Source organism: Struthio camelus, chromosome 19 (assembly GCF_040807025.1).
Source record: "Struthio camelus isolate bStrCam1 chromosome 19, bStrCam1.hap1, whole genome shotgun sequence".
In the NCBI taxonomy this organism is placed as follows: Eukaryota; Metazoa; Chordata; class Aves; order Struthioniformes; family Struthionidae; genus Struthio; species Struthio camelus.
The window spans coordinates 653,398-670,662 of NC_090960.1; the positions used below are offsets into that span (position 1 = coordinate 653,398).

The 17,265-nt window shown below is 68.8% G+C and overlaps 1 protein-coding gene across 2 annotated transcripts; it reads right to left on the reverse strand.

The window, feature by feature from the left end:
* Positions 1-1,026: 1,026 nt before the first annotated feature.
* On the reverse strand, positions 1,027-15,833 carry TIMP2 (TIMP metallopeptidase inhibitor 2). Of its 2 annotated transcripts, none has more exons than XM_068913143.1 (5): positions 15,767-15,833; positions 5,106-5,206; positions 4,908-5,016; positions 3,584-3,708; positions 1,027-3,393 (listed from the first exon to the last, which is right to left on the reverse strand). In XM_068913143.1, exons 1-5 carry the CDS (start codon positions 15,816-15,818, stop codon positions 3,193-3,195), a joined length of 588 nt encoding a protein of 195 aa, XP_068769244.1. In that variant the 5' UTR covers positions 15,819-15,833; the 3' UTR covers positions 1,027-3,192. The 2 variants fall into 2 exon arrangements, with proteins under 2 accessions (XP_068769244.1, XP_068769243.1); XM_068913142.1 differs by lacking the exon at positions 15,767-15,833 and adding an exon at positions 14,741-15,104.
* Positions 15,834-17,265: the final 1,432 nt, after the last annotated feature.

Consider the following 17,265-nt stretch of genomic DNA (forward strand, 5'->3'; position numbering starts at 1 on the left):
CACAGCCCTGCTGGGATGGATCCCCGTGCACCAGCCCCCACGTAGGGCCCTGCAGGGATCCCTGTGCACTGGCTGCCTTGCATGGCCCCACTGGGATGCCGGGATCCCTGTGCACGGGCCCACTAGGCCCTGCCAGGTTCTCCATGCCCCAGCCCCCTTGCACAGGCCTTCCTGCCCCTCCGGGTACTGGCCTGCTAGCACAGCCCCGCTGGGATCCCCATGCACCGACCCCCTTGCACAGCTCCGCCAGGATCCCTGTGCACTCCCCTGCTTGCATGGCTCCTCCCCGCAGCTGGCCCCTCTGTGCACCCCTGTCTTGTGCGAGGCTGTGCGCACCCTGTGGCAGCCTGCACCTCCCCATCGCCACCACCGGTCCCTGCCTGGGGATGCAGCGGGGCGCCTGGCAGGGTGACCCCCTGCCCACACCTGGGGTCAGGGTCCACAGGCTGGGCTGGTCCCCGCTGTGCCTGCGTGGTAGTGCACGGTGGGTGTCACAGGGGTCTGCGTGACAGTGCCTGGCTCGCCGCGTACCTCGCCCGCTAGTGGAAACACGGGGATGGTAGTGCCCTTCCTAGGCTGAGCGGGACAAACTTCGCCCTAGAGTGCACTGGGATGGCGCAATGCCGCACTGGGGTGCAGAGGGATGGGTGCAATGCTGCGCTGGGGTGACTGGAACGGGAGCAATACTGCACTAGGGTACAGAGCGATGGGCGCAATGCCGCACTGGGGTGCACTGGGATGGGTGCAGCGGGGTGCAGAGGCTGGTGAGACCTCGGCTGGCCACGTGCTGGCAGCTTTCCCGCGGCGCCGTCCCGGCCTGCCCCGCGTGCCCCGGCCGGCCCCGGTGCTGCGCTGGCTCCGGCCGGCTCTGCCACGCGCACCTCGCTGGCGCAAGGCTCCCGCGGCTGCGGCTTCCCGCAGCGCCCCGCGCGGCGCCGAGGCGGTGGAAGAGCTGCCGCAACCAGGACCGCGCGCCGCGCTCGGGGCGATTCCCCCGCGGGGGCGGTCAGAGGCAACGGCTCGCAGTTGGTTCGATAATACGGTTTATTGTCCAAAGACTGAATGTCCACGTATGAATTATACAAAGCATCAGAGACATGCACAGTCTGCTTGTCATTATTCAACAACTTTCATGTGTTTCCAGCACAAGAAGGTCTCAGACTTCAGATTCCAGCAAAAACATATTGCTCAAAAAACCCAAAACAACCCCCTCCCCCCAAAGCTTTAAATTATGGCAGCAAGTTAGATACTTCTTACTTTAATACTTATCAAGCAAAGATTTGAAAATAACTATAATGTAAACTTTTTTTCTTTTCTTTCTTTTTTTTTTTTTTTTAAACGTTTTGAGTCGCTTGCATGGAGAAGGGAACGGAGTCAGGAAGGAAGCGAGCTGAGCCGAGAACCAGAGATATATAAATTAAAAAAGCCAATCGAGAATCCTTCATATCCTTTCCAGAGAAAGAGCAACAGTTTTGCGGCGGCTCTGCGCGGGGTCCCGGGGCCGGGGCCGCGGCGGCGCCCTCCAGCGCGGCCCGTAGCGCGGGTGGCCCTTGCAGCCCGGCCGGCGGCGGACCGGGACGCGGGAGGCAGGAGGGGGAGGCGGACACCAACTAACCTGCTAATAGGAAGAGCCGGAGGAGTCAACCCTCCGCAAATTCGCTTGACAATCTTCCCACTTTGTGTTGGAAGCGCCCAATGCAGAAACCCTTTACAAAAATAAGTGCAATTCTAACACCTAACAAGGAAATAAAAAAAAATTACAGCACAGGAATGATACAGCTGATGGCAAAACAAATGGAAATATTAAACTCAAAGATAGACTATCAGCAGAGACAGGAGTAAATGTCACATATGATATAACCATACAGTAAGCAAACAGGATTCTTATATGGGATTGATTAGAGGTTGGTTTTTTTTTTTCCTTTTAATTTTTTTCTTTAATATGTTGAAATTGCCCAGACTGGTCCAGTACGACATCTTAAAACTTTACATGGATGCACAGCATGAAAACGCCCCTGAAGCAAGTCTGCAGGGATTATTCCTGACATGCTCCCAAATCTGCTGTAAGAGACTGTGTGCGCATGTGCCGGTGCTGTCTGAGTTGCAGACGGACAACTACAGAGTGCACACGAGTGCCACTGCAACGGGAAAATGGCTCAGAGAAAGTGGGGCCAGAGGCGCGCGGGAGGTCTCAGCCAGCGACGCGGGCCGTTCCCGAGGCTGCGCCCGGCCGTGCTGCGCTGGCTCCGCACCGCCGCGGAGCGGGGGGCTGGCGACCCCGGCACCGCCGCCGCGCGCTGCCGGGGCCGCGGCTTCGAGCGGCGAACGGCCGCGAGCGGCGGCAGCGGACGCCTCGCGCCCGCGCCGCGGGAATTTCTCCTCGCCGCTTCCCGCGCCCGCTGCAGCCCGGCCCGGGATGCCCTGCCGGGGGCTGAACGCCCAGCCCAGCTCTGCTGCCCATGAAAGCGGAGAGCTGAGCGGGTCTGACTCCTTCCCTCAGCGAGGGGCTTTGGCGCCCGCTGCCCAGCCGTGCACGGGGGCGCAGCAGGCGCCCACCTCCCCGCGCTGCCACGGCCGTGCACCGCCACGGGAGGAGAGCCGAGAGGTGCAACGGGGCTGGCACCTGCACCGGGACGGGGTGATCCGGCCGCGTTAGTGTGCCCGCAGCTTCCCAGGACAAGGCAACTGCACCGGAGCCGTCCGGCTGTGCAAATGGCCCATAGCCCCAGTGCAGAGCTTGGGGGTGTCTTGCTGCACGTGTAAAGCCCCGTGGAGGCTCTTGCCTGTCAGGCTGCACCGCCCCAGCACCCCGGAGAGGGACGGGTCCTGGGGAGGGGGACGGTGGGGCAGGGTGGTGGAGGACGCTGCAGGGTGCCAGGTGCTAACGTGCTGGGGGGCCGCGTGCGGCGGCCAGGGGACTGGTAGACCTGCTACGCAGCCTGGGGCACTTCCCGCGTTCGCTTCGCTCGGCCCCGGCTAGGAGGAACCGAGGAGCCCCGGCAGACGCGGGCTGCAGCATGCGACCAAGCGGGTCCCCCGTGCTGCCCCGCGCGAGCACACGGCCGGCGTCGCGCCCCAGGACCCGCGTGGGCCGGCGTATTTTCATGCTGTCTCCAGGTAGTGATATCAGCGTGGACCAGTCTAACATCTTGCAGGCTTTTTCTACTGGCTACTGGAATGTGCTCGCTTGGCTTAGGGGTCCTCGATGTCGAGAAACTCTTGCTTGGGTGGGGCCATGCCGCGGTACCAGGCGCAGGAGCCGTCGCTCCTCTTGATGCAAGCGTAGTGCTTCGCCTGCCGCCCGTCCACGTTGTTCTTCTCCATCGCCCAGTCTGTCCAGAGGCACTCGTCCGAGGAGGTGACGAAGCACGGGATGGAGAGGCAGCGCGAGATCTGTGCACAAAGAGACCGTCACCAGCCGCCCTGGCAGAGAGGGGACCCGGCACACGGAGGAGCGACGGGGGAAGCACCCAAGGGTGGCCGGGGTTCGCGGTCCTCCGGCGGCTCCCGCGCTCCCTGGCCGTGCCCCGCGGAGGAGGGGGGGAAGCGGGCTGCAGACCCCAGCCAGGCGCCAGCTGCTCACCTTGCACTCACACCCCATCTGGTACCGCTGGTTGAGGCTCTTCTTCTGGGTGGGGCTCAGCGAGTCCCAGGTGGAGACCAGGTCGCAGAGAGTGATGTGCATCTTGCCGTTGCCCTCCGACTTGCCTGGGGAGAGGCCAGACACAGCCGCTTAATCTGTGCCTGGCCCCGAGGGACGGCACAGGTTGGCACGGGGCAGCTCGGGCTCAGCCCAGCCTCTGCCCCTTGCAGCTACTGCACCTCCCGGAGGTGCTGGCTGCTCGCTGCGGGCAGATGGGGAGGCGGGCGAGATCCGGGCAGCTCTTGTGGAACAAATAAAGGCCTGGAAGGGTGGCTGCAATCTGGCCCCTCCAGCAGCGCGTTTGCACGGCGAGCCCGAGGCTGTCCCCAGCGAACCCTGCGCACGCAGTGAGCAGGGCTCATCTCCAGCCTGGCGCTGTCTCAGCCTGCGGCTGCCAAGCGAAGCCAGGACACGGCCCCAGGGAGCGGTGTGCAGGGCACGGGGCAGCCGCAGCTCCAGCTGAGACAGAGCCCAGGGCGGTCTCCCTGGGTCGGGGCCAGGGCGCAGCCCTGGGAAGGCGTTTCTGGTTAGCATCTGTCCTGTTGCACCCTCAGGAGCTGGTCAGCGTCTCAAATTAGCAAGTCCTATCTACCTGCTCCTGCCTTTCAAAACAGCAGGGAGAAGCTGCCCTCCTCCCAGGCCTGTCCTCCTCCGGACAGAGCCCCTGAGCATTGCCCAGCTTCTGTCTCCTGCCCACAGGCTTGGTGGCAGCATCCCGTAGTCCCCACCTGCAGCATCCTGCAGCCCCCGACCGCAGTGTCCCATATCCCCCTGGACCACAGCATCCTGCAGCCCCCCCTGGACCGCAGCATCCCACTGCCCCTGACCACAGCATCCTGGAGCCCTGGACCACAGCATCCTGTAGCTGCCATAACCGCAGCATCCCACAGCCCCTCCAGACTGCAGCATCCCACAGCCCCTCCAGACCACAGCATCCTGCTGCCCCTGACCGCAGCATCCCACAGCCCTTGTAACCGCAGCATCCCACAGCCCCCTGGACCGCAGTCCCTGACTGCAGCATCCCACTGACTCTGACCATAGGCTCTCCCAGTGCAGAGGGTCCAGAGCGGCCCCCCAGGGCAGCAGCTGCCCAGCAGCAGGAAGAAGAGGGTACCTGCTGCCCTGGGAGCTGCTGTGCATTTGCAGGTGCCTCCCGAGGCACGTGAGGCCCAGGGTCCACCCTGGATGCAGACATCCCCCAAGAGCCCTCGGAGCCAGGCTGCCCTGCCCACAGCCCCAGCACGGCTGCTCCGCGCCTGCCTACCTGCAATGAGATACTCCTTCTTCCCGCTGGCGTCCAGCGGCCGACCGCACACAGCCGTGGACGGAGCCGTGTAAATGAACTCTATGTCTTTGTCAGGGCCTTTAAACATCTGCAACGAAAGAGCACGAGTGAGTGACTGGCTGCTGCTGCCCGGCAGCTCTGCCCTGCCCGCCCCGGCCCCACGCCGCGTCCCTGTACCTTGATCTGCTTGATCTCGTACTGGATTCGCTTGATCGGATTCCCATATATATCGTTCCCTGAATCCACCTCTTTCGCAGAGACGGCCTTTGCTCGGATCACTGCAACAAATAGACGTGGGGAGGTTAGCAGGGTGGTGCAGGGATGCAGCGAGCTTCACGACGGTGCCGCGGGGGCTTTGAGGAGGGCAGATCCTGGGGTCCCGCTTGCCCCCTCTCCCCCGCCGGGGTGTGGAGGCTCGGATGCTCATGTTTCCCGCACGAGGCCAGCTGGGCTGAACTGCCTTCGTTGTTCCCCCTCTCCTTGTGGCGCAGGCCACCCACGGGCTCTCAGCCGCCGCGGAGCTGGCTGTCACACGCTGTCCCCCAGGGACGCGCGGGAAGGTTGAGGGCAGCACTGGAGCAGCACGTCGCAGGGGGGGTGATAAGGAAAGGTCACCCCCTGGCATGGCCTGGCTCTGCCTCCGTCCCCCCACATCCAGCCGGTTGCCCCCAAACAGCTCCAGCTCCGGGCAGGATGCTGCCTGGGCTCATGGCGCCCGTCACCCACATGGCACCAGGGCTCAGCAGGACAGCTAAAACCCTGCCAGCAGTTTCCCGGAAGCGCTGCAGTATTTGTCCTACTGTCATTAATTAAACTGGCCTCTGAGCAGGGCCCCAGCCAAGGGCCGGCGTGACCTGGCCTGGCCGGAGCGGACAAGGGCAGAAGAGCCGCGTGCAGGGTCAGCGCCGGGCGCGCGGGGAGCAGGGAGCCGCGCTGCCGGGGCTCGGGCAGGGGCTGCGCCGGCCGCCTGCACTGCAGCCCTGGGACGGGCACCGGCGCGGGCACCGCGGCATGCCCGGGTGGCGAAGGGCGCGGGGCAGCGGCTCCAGCCCCCCGCACGGGTCCCCGGGCCCCCAGGACCCCGCGCGCCGCAGCATCCTGCCTTCGCGCAGCCCCGTCCCAGCCGCGGCGGCGCGCACGGAGCCTGCGCGAGGTGCAGGGTGATGCCCTGGCGGACGGCGCCCACGTCATTCGCACACAGAAACCGCATCCTCCCCGAGGCCAGCGGAGCCGAGCGAGCCCCGCGGTGTCACTTCCTCCCCTCGCAGCCTGTAAAAACAACCCCGCCAACAGCGGAGGGACGCCCAAAGGCTGGGGAAGTGGAAAAACATGGCCAGGTGAGGGGAGCCAGCGGGCTCGCCAGCCGGCAGCAGGGGACTTCCCGGCTCCCCGCTCGGCGGCTGTGCCCTGCCGCTGCCGGCTCCTCGCCCCGCAGCACCCAGGCCGCGGCGCCGGACCGGCGGTGTTGGACCCTCCACGAGACCTGTGCGCAGCGCTGCTCCCGGCAGGGCCGATCCGGCAGACGGGGCGCTGCAAGGCTGCGCGGCCCCAGGGGCCGGAGGCGCCAGACCCCGGGCCCCCAGCTGGACCAGGCGGGACGGCACCGCCCGGCGCGGGGCGGAGGGCTGCCGAGGGGCTGCCTCTCCCACCTTGCCGCAGCGGTTTCGGGAGGCTGGCTCCTCGGACAGGGCACGCAAACCCGCCCTTCCTGCACCGGCTCCTTCCCTTCCGCTTGCAGCAGCGGCTCCGGTGCTGCCTACGGGGCTGCACGGCCCCGGGGGCTCTCACCTGGGGGCACAGCGCTGCCGTGCTCTGCCCTGCTCCGGTCCCTGCTCTCGGTGCCGAGGCCAAGGCCAGGTGCCCCGGGGCTGGCGAGGCCGCAGCACCCGGAGCCGGGTGCGCCGAGGGCAGGCCAGCGACGCCGGGCGCAGCTCTGCCGGGGAAGGGGACCCCGCGGTCACGCAGCCAGCGCGGCCCGGCACACGCAAACAGGCGCGTGAGCGCTCGGCACAGGGCAGTGACCGTCGGGGCGCCGGCGAGGCCCGGGCCAGGCCGGCGGCGGGCAGCCAGCTCACCCTTACTCACCAGCTCGGGACGCGGCAGCTGCCCCGGGGCCACGGTGCACGGTCACAGCCCCGCGCAGCGGCCGGCTGGCGAGGGGGGGCCCTACCTGCTAGCAGCGCTGCAAAGCCACCTCGTGCGCAGCGCGGAGGGCACGGGCACGCTCCTCCTCTCAGCCCTCCGCTCCCGGCTGGCGCGGGGATGGGAGCACCCAGCCACGGGGACGCAGTCCGTCCCCGCTCCCACCCCGCGCTGTGCCCAGGGCAGCAGGGAGCCCTGGGGCCGCAGCTCCTGCCCAGCGCCCTCCTGGCCGGGGGGAGGCCGGGACGGGGAGGGGGCTCCCTGCTCCGCTCGGGCTCTCTCGGTCCCGCGGGGGCACCCAGGCACCGACTGGGAAACGGGCAGCATGCGCCACCCCCGGGCCGGTGCTGGGAGAGGCGCGGGAGCCAGACGGGGCAGGCGCCGGCCGCCGCCGGGGCAGAGGAGCTCGCCTGCTGCAGCCCGGCGCGGCAGGGAGAGGCGATCTGATGCCCTCGGTAAACGCCACGGGCGAGCGGCGGGCAGGCAGATGAGCCATCTAAGCTCAAGGTCAGCGTTGGCACAACACCACGTGGGCACCAGCAAGCGCTGACTAAGTTTACTCAGGAAACGAGAAGGCGGCCACCAGCACGAGTGACTTCCCAGAAAGAGCTGCCCGCGGCCGGAGAGGGGGCTCGGCAGGCGGACGCGCGGCCCGCCAGCGCCGGGGCTGCGCCCACGGCTCCCCGGGCTCCGCTCGCCCGGCCGCGCCGAGCCCCGGCCTCCCGGCTTGCTGCAGAGAGCGGGCACCGGCGCCGCGGCCCCGGCCGGAGCAGCTCGGCTCGGCCGACGCAGCCGCCCCGTCCCTGCCCACCGCCGGCGCCCGGCTCCGCTGCCCGGAGCACGCCGGGGCTGCAGCGGCCGCGGCCGTTCCTCGCCCTCCCGGGACCCGGCGCCCTTCGCGAGCCCCGCTCCCCGCGCGCATCCCCAGCCCGGCCGAGGCGCCGGCAGCCTGGGAGAGCCGCGAGCCGACTCCGGCCCCGTGGCTCCAGGCGTGGGGAACGGTTACTGGTTCAGTGGGCTCCAGCCTTTTCCATTCACGTGCTGATGAATCACTTGACAAAAATGCAGCCCAATTCTAGGCGGATTTGTTCTGAACAGTGCGGCTTTGTGGAGGGGACGGCTGCTCGGCGCTTTCCCCGCCAAGACCCCAGCAGCGCAGCCAAGCTGCTCTCTGCAAGCCAGGAACCCGAGCGCCGAGGAGGGAGCGACGCAGGGAGCCGGCAGAGGGAAGCCCAGGTGGGGAACCCGGAGGCCGAGACCGCCCCAGGACGCGGCGGCAGGGCTGGGGGTGGAGGAAGCCCCTCCACGGGTTCAGAAACCCTCACTTGGACCCCCCCAAACCCCAGCAGAGCCTTGCTTGCCCCAAAGCTAATGACGCCCAAAGCTGGTGTCACCTACAGGGCCTTTCCAGCCTGGCGTCCTACTGTCGGGCTCTACAGCCACGAGCCACGGCAAGACCTGGCTTTCCGCAAAACCGAGCCGGAGGCTCTCTGTGAACCACCCTTGCCCGGGGGGGCACGGACAGGCATCGCGTGCTGGCCGAGTGGGGCCAGGGCAGCGCTGGAAACGCGACTTCCCCAGGCAGGACCTGCTGTGGCAACTGAGATGCAACCTGGGCTCATCCCGCTCCCAGCATGACGACACTCGTCCTCGGGCCCGGGGCTGCAAGTTGTGGCCAGCTCCCGCTGGAGATGTCGGATCGCTCCAGAAGGGGCTCCCCTCGCCCCCCCGCCGTCACCCGCGGTGGGTCCCACCGCCCTGGCAGGGTGGAGGGCTTGACCCAGCGCCGGGGCTGGCAATTTCCTGCCTCTGCAAGGGGAGAAATTCCAGCGTTTGCCTTTAACTTGCCACTCTGCACAAAAGCTGCTGCATAAGCACGTCTCCGCTCCCAGCCCGTGCCTCCGGAGCGCCCCGGCCCCCGGCCCCTGCCCGCAGAGCGGGGCGGCCCCCCCGCGCCCGCTGGCTCCGGGGACTCCGGGATGGGGCCGGATTCCAAGTGCTTTTGATAACAACCCTCCTGACCTCACTGCCGCTGACTCAGCACGGCTCCGCGAGCAGCCGGCTGCATCCCAGCACCGGCTCCGCGCCGCCCCTTCTCCCTCGGCAGCGAGGGGCGCCGGGAACGGCCCAAGGGAAGCAGCCGGGGAGAGGGGCTGGTTTCCCCGGCTGCAGCGGGGGGTCCCGGCGCGGCAGCCTACCTGTGGGGAGCCCCGGGACAGGGGCAGCCCCGCTGCCAGACCCTGGGGCCCTGGAGCCGGGGCCGAAGCCGTGGCCTGCCCAGGCTCCCTCCTGCTCCCCAAAACACACCCCCGGAGGCCTGACTTCCCAGCCCTGCCAGTGGGGCAAGGCAGCGGCTCCAGGGGTGGCAGGAGAGGATGTGGCTGCAGGGCGCAGCAGGCTGCCCTTGCGCCAGGGCGCAGGGCACTGGCAGCCCCGGCTGCTCTCTGCCCAGGGCTCCGGCACAGCTGCATGGGGCATCCTCTCTGGGAGGGCTGCACCGCTCTGCTTCCCTCCCGGGCTTGGGGGGAGTCCCTTTGGCTCACATCTGGCGTCTCCCAGGAGCTGCCACTTCCCTGGGTCCAGGGAAAGCAGCCACTGCTGCTTTGCCTCCGCTCCGGTGGGCCGAGACCCCTTCCCGGCACACCAGGCTGGTGCAGCCGCCCCCTGCCCAGCTCTGCTGCTTTGCGGCATCGGGATGCCGCTGCATCGCTGCCGGGACGCTGGAGCTGTTCGCCCTCCAAACCCCGAGCCCCCGCAGCAGGTCCCTGCCAGCAGCACCATCAGACAGTGCGTTGGCAGCGCCGGGAGACGGCGCCGAGGCGCGTAGGCGCGCTCCGTGCTGCTTGCTGGCCAATGACAGCCGCTTCCTACGAGCGATGCAAAGGCTCCGAGCCACGGGGGAGAGTGGCAGGTGCTCCCGCCGCAGCTCCCGCGACGCCGGCCCGTGCACGCCTCCCTCCCCGCCGCGGGTGCCTCCGCAGCGACGGCCCCGGCTGCATGGCCCTCACCTCCAGCCGGCTCCGGCCCCAGCGCATCCGGCACCTCCGCCGGAGCAGCCTCCCCCGGCCGGGCAGCAAACACCCTGTCTGCAGCGCGCTCAGTCCTCGGCTGCCCCGCAGACCACCCTAAAACGTGCCAGTAAGGAGCTCAGTGGGTGTTCGCTGGGAGCTGAGCGGGAGGTGGAAACTTTCCATCGTGACCAACCTGGTCTGGCCCCGGCCCAAGGCCCAGAGCAGAGGGGCTGTAAAGTCCAAGGGGATCCCTCAGCCGAGTGGTCCCTACGCCAAGGCCCGCAGCGGCGCCCGCATGAGCCCCGGCAGCGGGGCGAGGAATGACCCGCGCTCAGGCGCGTCCGACCCCGCTTGCGGCCGAGCCCCGTGCTGGGCACGGACGGGGGCTGCGGTGCTGCTCCAGGGGCAAAGCTGGAGGCAAAGTCACCCCTTGCCACAAAACCCAGCGGCATCTCCCTGCTCTGCGCCCCGCAGTCCCGCGCCGGGTCCCTGCCGCGGGCGGGTGCTATGGCAGCAGGAGCCGATGGGGAGCGGGTACCCAGCTGGGAGACGCAGCTGAGATGCTGCGGGGACACGCGGCTGGCCCAGATCCTCCCAAGGCCGGGGGAGGAGGGTTTGGAAGTAGCCACTGGCCCCAGCAAGGCTGCGACCTCGGCACAGCCGTGGGCTCCGCGCGGCTGGGGACACGGCGAAGCCGCGCTGGGACCCTGACCATTGCCTGCCCCAGCTCCAGGGGGAAGGGAGGAGAAGAGGTGGCATCCCCTTGCATCTGCCCCAAGGGCTGGAGACATGCCAAACGGCAGCTCTTCCCCTGGGCATCCCATCCCCGAACCCCGCCACGGCCCCCCGCCAGCCCCCACCCTGGCTGCCAGGGAAGCACCGGTGCCCGCAGGCCACGGGAAGCGCTCCCAGGCTGAACGGTCAGGAAACAAAGCGTCCTTCTGCTCCGGGGCTGCTGGCAGCGGGCTGGGCGCGGGGGCTGGCTGCCAGCGCTGCTCGTCCCCCGCCGCCAGCGCGGCCAGCCGTCCCCGCTGACACGCGGCCCCCGGGTCAGTGCAGCCCGGCCCCGCCGGGGCGGCACCAGCGGAGCCAGCAAACCTCCCCGAGGGACCCCTCCGCCAGCCCTGCCGGCGAGCGGCACCCACCGCCCCCCCAGCGCCTGCCTGAACCCCTCCGCCCCGGAGCAGAGCAGGGCCGGGCACTGCGGCCCCCGGGAAGGTGCATGCAAAGGCTGCAATGGGGAGGCCGCGGGGACGGCTCCGGGCTGGGCTCTCCGGGCGCTTGGCGGCAGCCAGGGCATGCACGGCTCCCCGCGGGGCTGCAGCCGCCCGCGCCGAGCGGCGCGCAAGAGGAAGCGGCCGCGCGCTGGCCCAGCCGGCCTGCACGGCTGCTCCCGCGGGTTAAGCGTTTCCCAGCGCCGCCTGCGTCATCCCGTCCCTCTGACGGCTGCAGGACGGGGCCCAATCAGCGGCGGCCCCGAGCAGTCAGCCCACGGCCCCCGCTGCATCGTCGGCGCGGACAGGGCTCGGCCCGGGCGGGCAGAGGGGCGAGAGCCCGCAGCCGGCGAGGACGGCCTCCTCCGCGAGCCGTCAGCCCTGGCGGACCCCCCCTCTGCCCTGCCGCGCAGGCTCCTCGCCTCGGCTGCTGTCCCCTGCACTCGCTTCGTGCCCAGCAGCCAGGTACCGAGCGCTGGGACAAGCCGGTGCCAGTGCAATGCTGCTGGTGCCCAGGTGCCACCGGGGCCAGGCCGTGTGCCGAGCGCCCCGCTCTCCCCTGCCTGTCCCCGGCCGTGCCGAGCCCTCCCGCAGGCATCGCAGCCCTGTGGAGCCAGGGGCACGGCAGCGCCCGGAAGGGCTGAGCGGCGGCTCCTCACCCCGCCGCATCCACACAGCGCTCAGGGACCGAGAGGGAAACGACGCAGAAGTCGCGTCCGCGGCGGCCCCCAGCCTGGCCGCGTCTCCACCCGGCAGCTGAGCATCTCCCCGCGGCTGAGCGGCCCGGCACAGCAAAGGCCGCCGCCGGTGAGCCGCTGCCCAGGCCCCGGGCACCAGAGCCCCGGTGACTTGGCTCCCGGCCCTTCAGGCACCCTGTGGCCTGAGGCAGAGGCCGCGCCACATCCCGCCACGCTATTTTCCACAGCAGCACCTAGAAACGCAGCTCCGGGTTCAGCACCGTTTGCTGCAGCGACGCTGGCCAGCGGCCAGGCTGGGTGGCTCCCGGATGACCAGCTCCATCCCTGCACGGCTGCCCCGGTCCCGCTCAGCGCCACACAGCGATCCCGAGCGCTGCCCTCATCGGCTGGGGCAGGGCGCGAGCAAGGGCCGGCGGGTGCGTGGGTGGCACAGCCTGGCTCTGGGAGCACGGGCAGGCACTGCACCAAGAGCCCAGCTCTCCGGAGCGCTGTGCAGCGGGCCGGACAAGAACCTCAGGCCCCCTCCAGCCGCCCTGGCTCTCTAGGACCACGGGACGTTGATCACCTCGATGCTACATCTCCTCCAGCGAGGATGCAGGAGCATCAGCCTGGATGAAGGCAGCTCCATCCATACCAACACCAGGAGGCCCCAGCAGCATCGGGGCCCCCACCACACCTCCCGGTCTGCTTTCTGCTCCGGTGCCCACCCCAGGGCAGAGCAGCAACCTGCCCGGACCAAAACCCTCCATCTCCGCAGGTGCCATCAATGCCACAGAGAGGAGGAGCGAGAGCTGGTCAGAGAGGAGGGGCAAGGCAGGTGTCACTGCCCCAAAACGAGCTCCCAGGGCTGCACCAGGGCTCCTGCCCTGGGGGGAGCTGGCTGAGGAGCCTCTCTGCTCCAGGGAGAGTCTAGAGGGACGACAAGAAGCGAGCAAAAAAGGCCAAGGATTAGGGGCTGCAGGGCCTGGGTTTGAGGTGCCTGGAAGAGGAAGCTGATGCTTTCACCCAGGAAGGGTAAACCCTGCTCTACAGAGGGTCCAGGACTGTCTTAGGCTAGTTGGGGTCAGACAAGACCAAAAAAAAAGATCCACGTTTGCTGCCAAGGGGACGCAGGCTGGGAGCTGGGAGGTGCTCTCGCACCGAGGGCGGCGCAGCCGGGGCGAGACGGGCTCCGGCAGCCGGCCGGAGAGGCACCTGCCGAGGGCGGCCCGGTCCACCGCGGGGCCACCGCCGCGTGGCCCTGCCCGGCCGATGCTTCAGCCCTCCCGGGGACCGCCGAGGCAGACGGGGACCGCTGAGACAGACAGTGACTCAGCAGCTGAGTCACGGTCTGAGCCAGCACCCTGGGAAGGGGCAGGAGTGAGTCACGAGTGCCCCGGAAAGCTGATCCGGAGGATGAGTGTGACAGGAAGCCGCTGCCCCGTGCGGGGGAATCCAGCTGTGCAGAGACACAGGGTTAAAGGGGCACCTCTGGAAATGCAGCGTTCCCTATTGCCTGGAAACCTGCCTGTCCCCAACGTGCTGCGCGATGTGGCGCCGAGCAGCAAGGCCCGGGCACACGAGGCTGCAGTCAGATGCTGCCGGCCATGAGATTTACCCAGGCGGAAGAGAAACTCCACAAGCAGGAGGCAAGAGGGGGACTGGAAGGGGCGAGGGGAGCCTGAGAGTCCGCAAGGAGCATCCTGGCTCAGCAGCAGGGGACGGGGCAGGGCTGTGCAGAGATTTAGGCTGCCTAAGTGTTTGGGAATGCTACCTCTCCAGCTGAGCCTGGGAACGGCCCTGCAAAGGAGACCGTCAGGAACTGGGGCTGGTCTGTTTGTTTAATATGTTAAAATTTAATAAGGGCATTATTCATAGAAAGAGGAATCCAGATCCCAGCGCTGCCAAGCCCTCCCTTTCAGCAGCATCCAAGCCGAACAAAGTGGGACGGGGGAAAGGAAATGCCTGGAAATAAGGAACAGACGGGAGGTGACCGAGCCCGACACTGCTGGCTCTCTTGGGCAGGGTGCTGGCTCTGCGCTCAAGGCCGCTGCCTATTGCAAAGTGGCGCTTTGTGAGAGGCAGCACAGGAATAAGAGAGCTCTCGCCTCCCCCGAGGCTGTCAGCTTGCTGCGCTGCCACGTACCATCTTGTTTTAATCAAAGTTGCAACAGGCTGGGCTAATTTTTGTCATTAAAGACTCAGCAGCAGTGAGCCGAGCCCCAGGGCTCCTCTCCGTCAGCCCGTCCGTGGCCGGGGCGAAGCCCGGGGCAGAAGCCAGCGCAGGCCGGAGGCGGCTCTTTGCACCGGCCCGGGGATGTCTCCAAAGAGCGGACGCCCAGCAGGGCCGCGACGTCCCCCCGCGACGGCGAGACGCGCCGGACAGACGGACACACCCCGGACAGACGGACGCCGAGGGCAGGCAGCCTGCGGCCGCTCCGGCCGACGCGGCCCCGGCGGGCGGGGAGCCCCGAGCCGCGCTGGACCGGGCCGGGCCGGGCCGGGCTGCGCTGCGCCGCCGGGGCAGGTGCCGCGGGGCCCCGGCAGCTCTCGGGGCTGCCCCGGGCGAGCCGCTGCCCGGCGCTGCCGAGCCGAGCGGCTCCGCACCAACTTTCCGCCCCTTCCCCCGCCGGGAAGTTTGCGCGCTGGGGCCGGGGGCGAGCGGGGCCGGGCCGCGGCTGCCGGCCGGGGAGGGAGGGGGGGGGACCGGGGGCGCGCAGCCAGGCCCCGGCGGGGACAAAGCGGGGGCCGCGGGGCCGGGCTCTCACCTACGTCCGCGTTGCAGAAAGCCTGTTGCGGGTGGATGGGCGAGCAGCTGCAGGCGTCGGCCGGGCGGGCCCTGCCGAGCAGCAGCACCGCCAGCCAGGCCAGCAGGCTGGGCAGCGCGGCGGGCATCTTGCGGCGGGCTGCAGGCTCAGCGACCCGGCCGAGAAAGCCTCATCCACCGCCGGGCCCGGCCGAGCCGCCGCCCGCGATCCGCCGCCGCCGCCGCCGAGCTGCCCTGCCCCGAAAGTTTGGGTCCGGCTGCCCCGGCGCCGCGGCCCCTGCGCGGCGTTGCGGGCGCTGCTGCAGCCGCTCCTCTCCGCTGCCTTCTATGGAGGTGTTTTCTTCCCCTGGCTGCCGCGAAGCCTCGCTTTTTAATGTGCTCCGGGGATTTGCTGCTCCTCCTCTGCATGGCACGGGGCCAGCCCGGCCTGCGCTCTGCTCCCCGCCCCTCCACAGGATACGGCTCCGCGCCGAGCTCGCCGCCCCCGGCCCCGCCGCGGCCCGGCCCCCGCGGCGGGCACCGGCCGCCCGGGCTCCCCCCGCCCCGGCCCCGCATCCCGGGCCGCCCGCGAGCAGAGCCCGGGGCGAGCAGCCCCCGGGCCCCGCGGCCCCCGGCCGCCTCCAGCGCCTTCTCCCAGCCGGTGCCGCGCCGCCAGCCTGCGAGGGGCAGCCGGCAGGGCTGGAGGAAGCGGCCGAGGTTAGGATGCCCGGTGCCTCTGGCGGGAGATGCGTGCTGGGAGGGGAAGGCTGCGAGGGCAGGCGCAGGAGCCCGGCCCCAGCACACAGACCTGGCACCCGGCCTGTGCTGAGCAGAGCAGTAAATTGCATGGGAGGGCTGTGATTATGTCTGTGCCCAAGCATTTCCTCTCCTTATGGCTTCTCCAGCTCATCTCATCCCATCACCCGTGCCCCTTTGCCTGCTCTCCATCCTCCACTCCCACCATTTTCCCTTGGCTTGGGTACTACCGTCTGGGGCTGGTGTTGGCTGCAGTTCACCCCGGGGTCCAGCACTGCTTTAACGTACTCACAGAACTCAGGCCTTCTTCTTCTTGGCCTGCAGCCCTCTGGCCTGGAGTGCATCTTCAAAGAAACCACCACCTTGTCCCTCTCCTGGCTGCGTCACTGCAGAAGGCATCAGGATGCTGCTGGCCACGCTGTGCCTGTGCTCTGGAGCCCAGCGCGGCTGCGCAAGCATGCCCCGTCGCTCCAGGGGGTCCCTGCTTCTCGACGAAGTGGGCAGGGAGCCCAGCTCTGCCCCATGCATGGGGAGGGGGCACGCGGCTTCTGGGCACAGCTGAGCTGGGCTCCGCAGGTGTGCATTGGCAGGGACAGCCGGCACTGTGGCCAGGCAACCTGTTACCGAAACAGCGTTCCCAGCTGCCCAGCTCCAGCTACTCACGTTTGAAGGAGATGTCAGAGCTTCTTGCCCTTTAGGATGAGAAGAAACAGCGGAAACGTGGGCTGCTGTACCTGCTCCAAGCCCTGCTGGAGTCTGCGGGGAACCTGTGGGAGGTGAGCTGTGCAGATCCTTTGGCAGCAGTCGCCAGAGGTCCTGCTGGCCCAGCCGCCCCAGGCACCGGATCGCTGCCGCACACCCTGTTCTCACTGGGCGTTCGCGTTGCTCAGAGGGCACCGCATAGCTGAAGGCCGGGAAGCCCAGGGGCAGCACAAACTTCCCAGTTCCCAAAGCGGCAGAGGCTCACGGTGCTGCGGCCGGCCCCGCACTGCTGTCCAGGGCCCAGGCAGCCTCTCCAGTCCCCTGGTATCCCGCCAGCCCCAGGGCGAGTAAGACAAGGTCCTGCTGGGTCTCTAGGAGAAGGGCCGGCAGCGAGGCTCCACACAGGCCCGGGGACGCTGGCAGGGGAGCTGCAGGACAGCCTGGGGCTGGAGGGGGCACGGCACTGCCCAGCGGGGTGTGGGGCTCCCGGCCCGGCTGAGCCCAGGGGACGAGGAGAGCAGAGCCGCCGGGAGCCAGACAGGTGCTGCGGAGCTGCCGGTCCCTGGGCTGGGGGGACGAGGAAGGTGCAGACAAAGCCAGAGCGGACGAGGCAGCCAGCGGGGCGGGCAGCGTGGGGCCGGGGGTCCGCGGCCTGGGGTGCCGCTGGGCCGGGCACCGAGCGCCCCGGAGCCCCGTGTGCACAGGGATGCGGCGGCTGCCACCCGCCGTGCCAGGGAACAGGTCCGGCCCCCGGGGAGAGCTGCCCTGCGGAGAGACGAGTGTCCTCTCGCAGCCCAGCACCCTGCAGTGAGTCATTGTTGTCTGGGCTAAATGAAAACACATGTCCAGCCCGGTACGCGCTCCTTACTCAGCTCTCCAGAGGTGCTGGACACTGTAAACAGGGACAGAGGAGGGGGATGGGAAGCAGCCTGCCTGGCTGAGCTCTCAGGAGGGCCCCCTCGCCCCCCCAGCTCCCCATAGGTCCTCCCACCCAACCGCAGCGCAACCGGCGCAGGACCAGACCCCTCTCCCCCCCTCCCCTTCCCGCTTAGCTCTGATGGTCCCTGCGCTCGGGTTTGGGCCGCCCCA

Excerpts from the sequence above, each read along its gene's own strand:
- TIMP2 (XM_068913142.1), bottom strand. The coding sequence starts at position 14,867 with ATGCCCGCCGCGCTGCCCAGCCTGCTGGCCTGGCTGGCGGTGCTGCTG. Across the intron at positions 5,207-14,740 it reads TTTCTGCAACGCGGACGTAG|TGATCCGAGCAAAGGCCGTC; the intron begins GTGAGAGCCCGG and ends TATTTGTTGCAG. Across the intron at positions 3,394-3,583 it reads AGATGGGGTGTGAGTGCAAG|ATCTCGCGCTGCCTCTCCAT; the intron begins GTGAGCAGCTGG and ends CTTTGTGCACAG.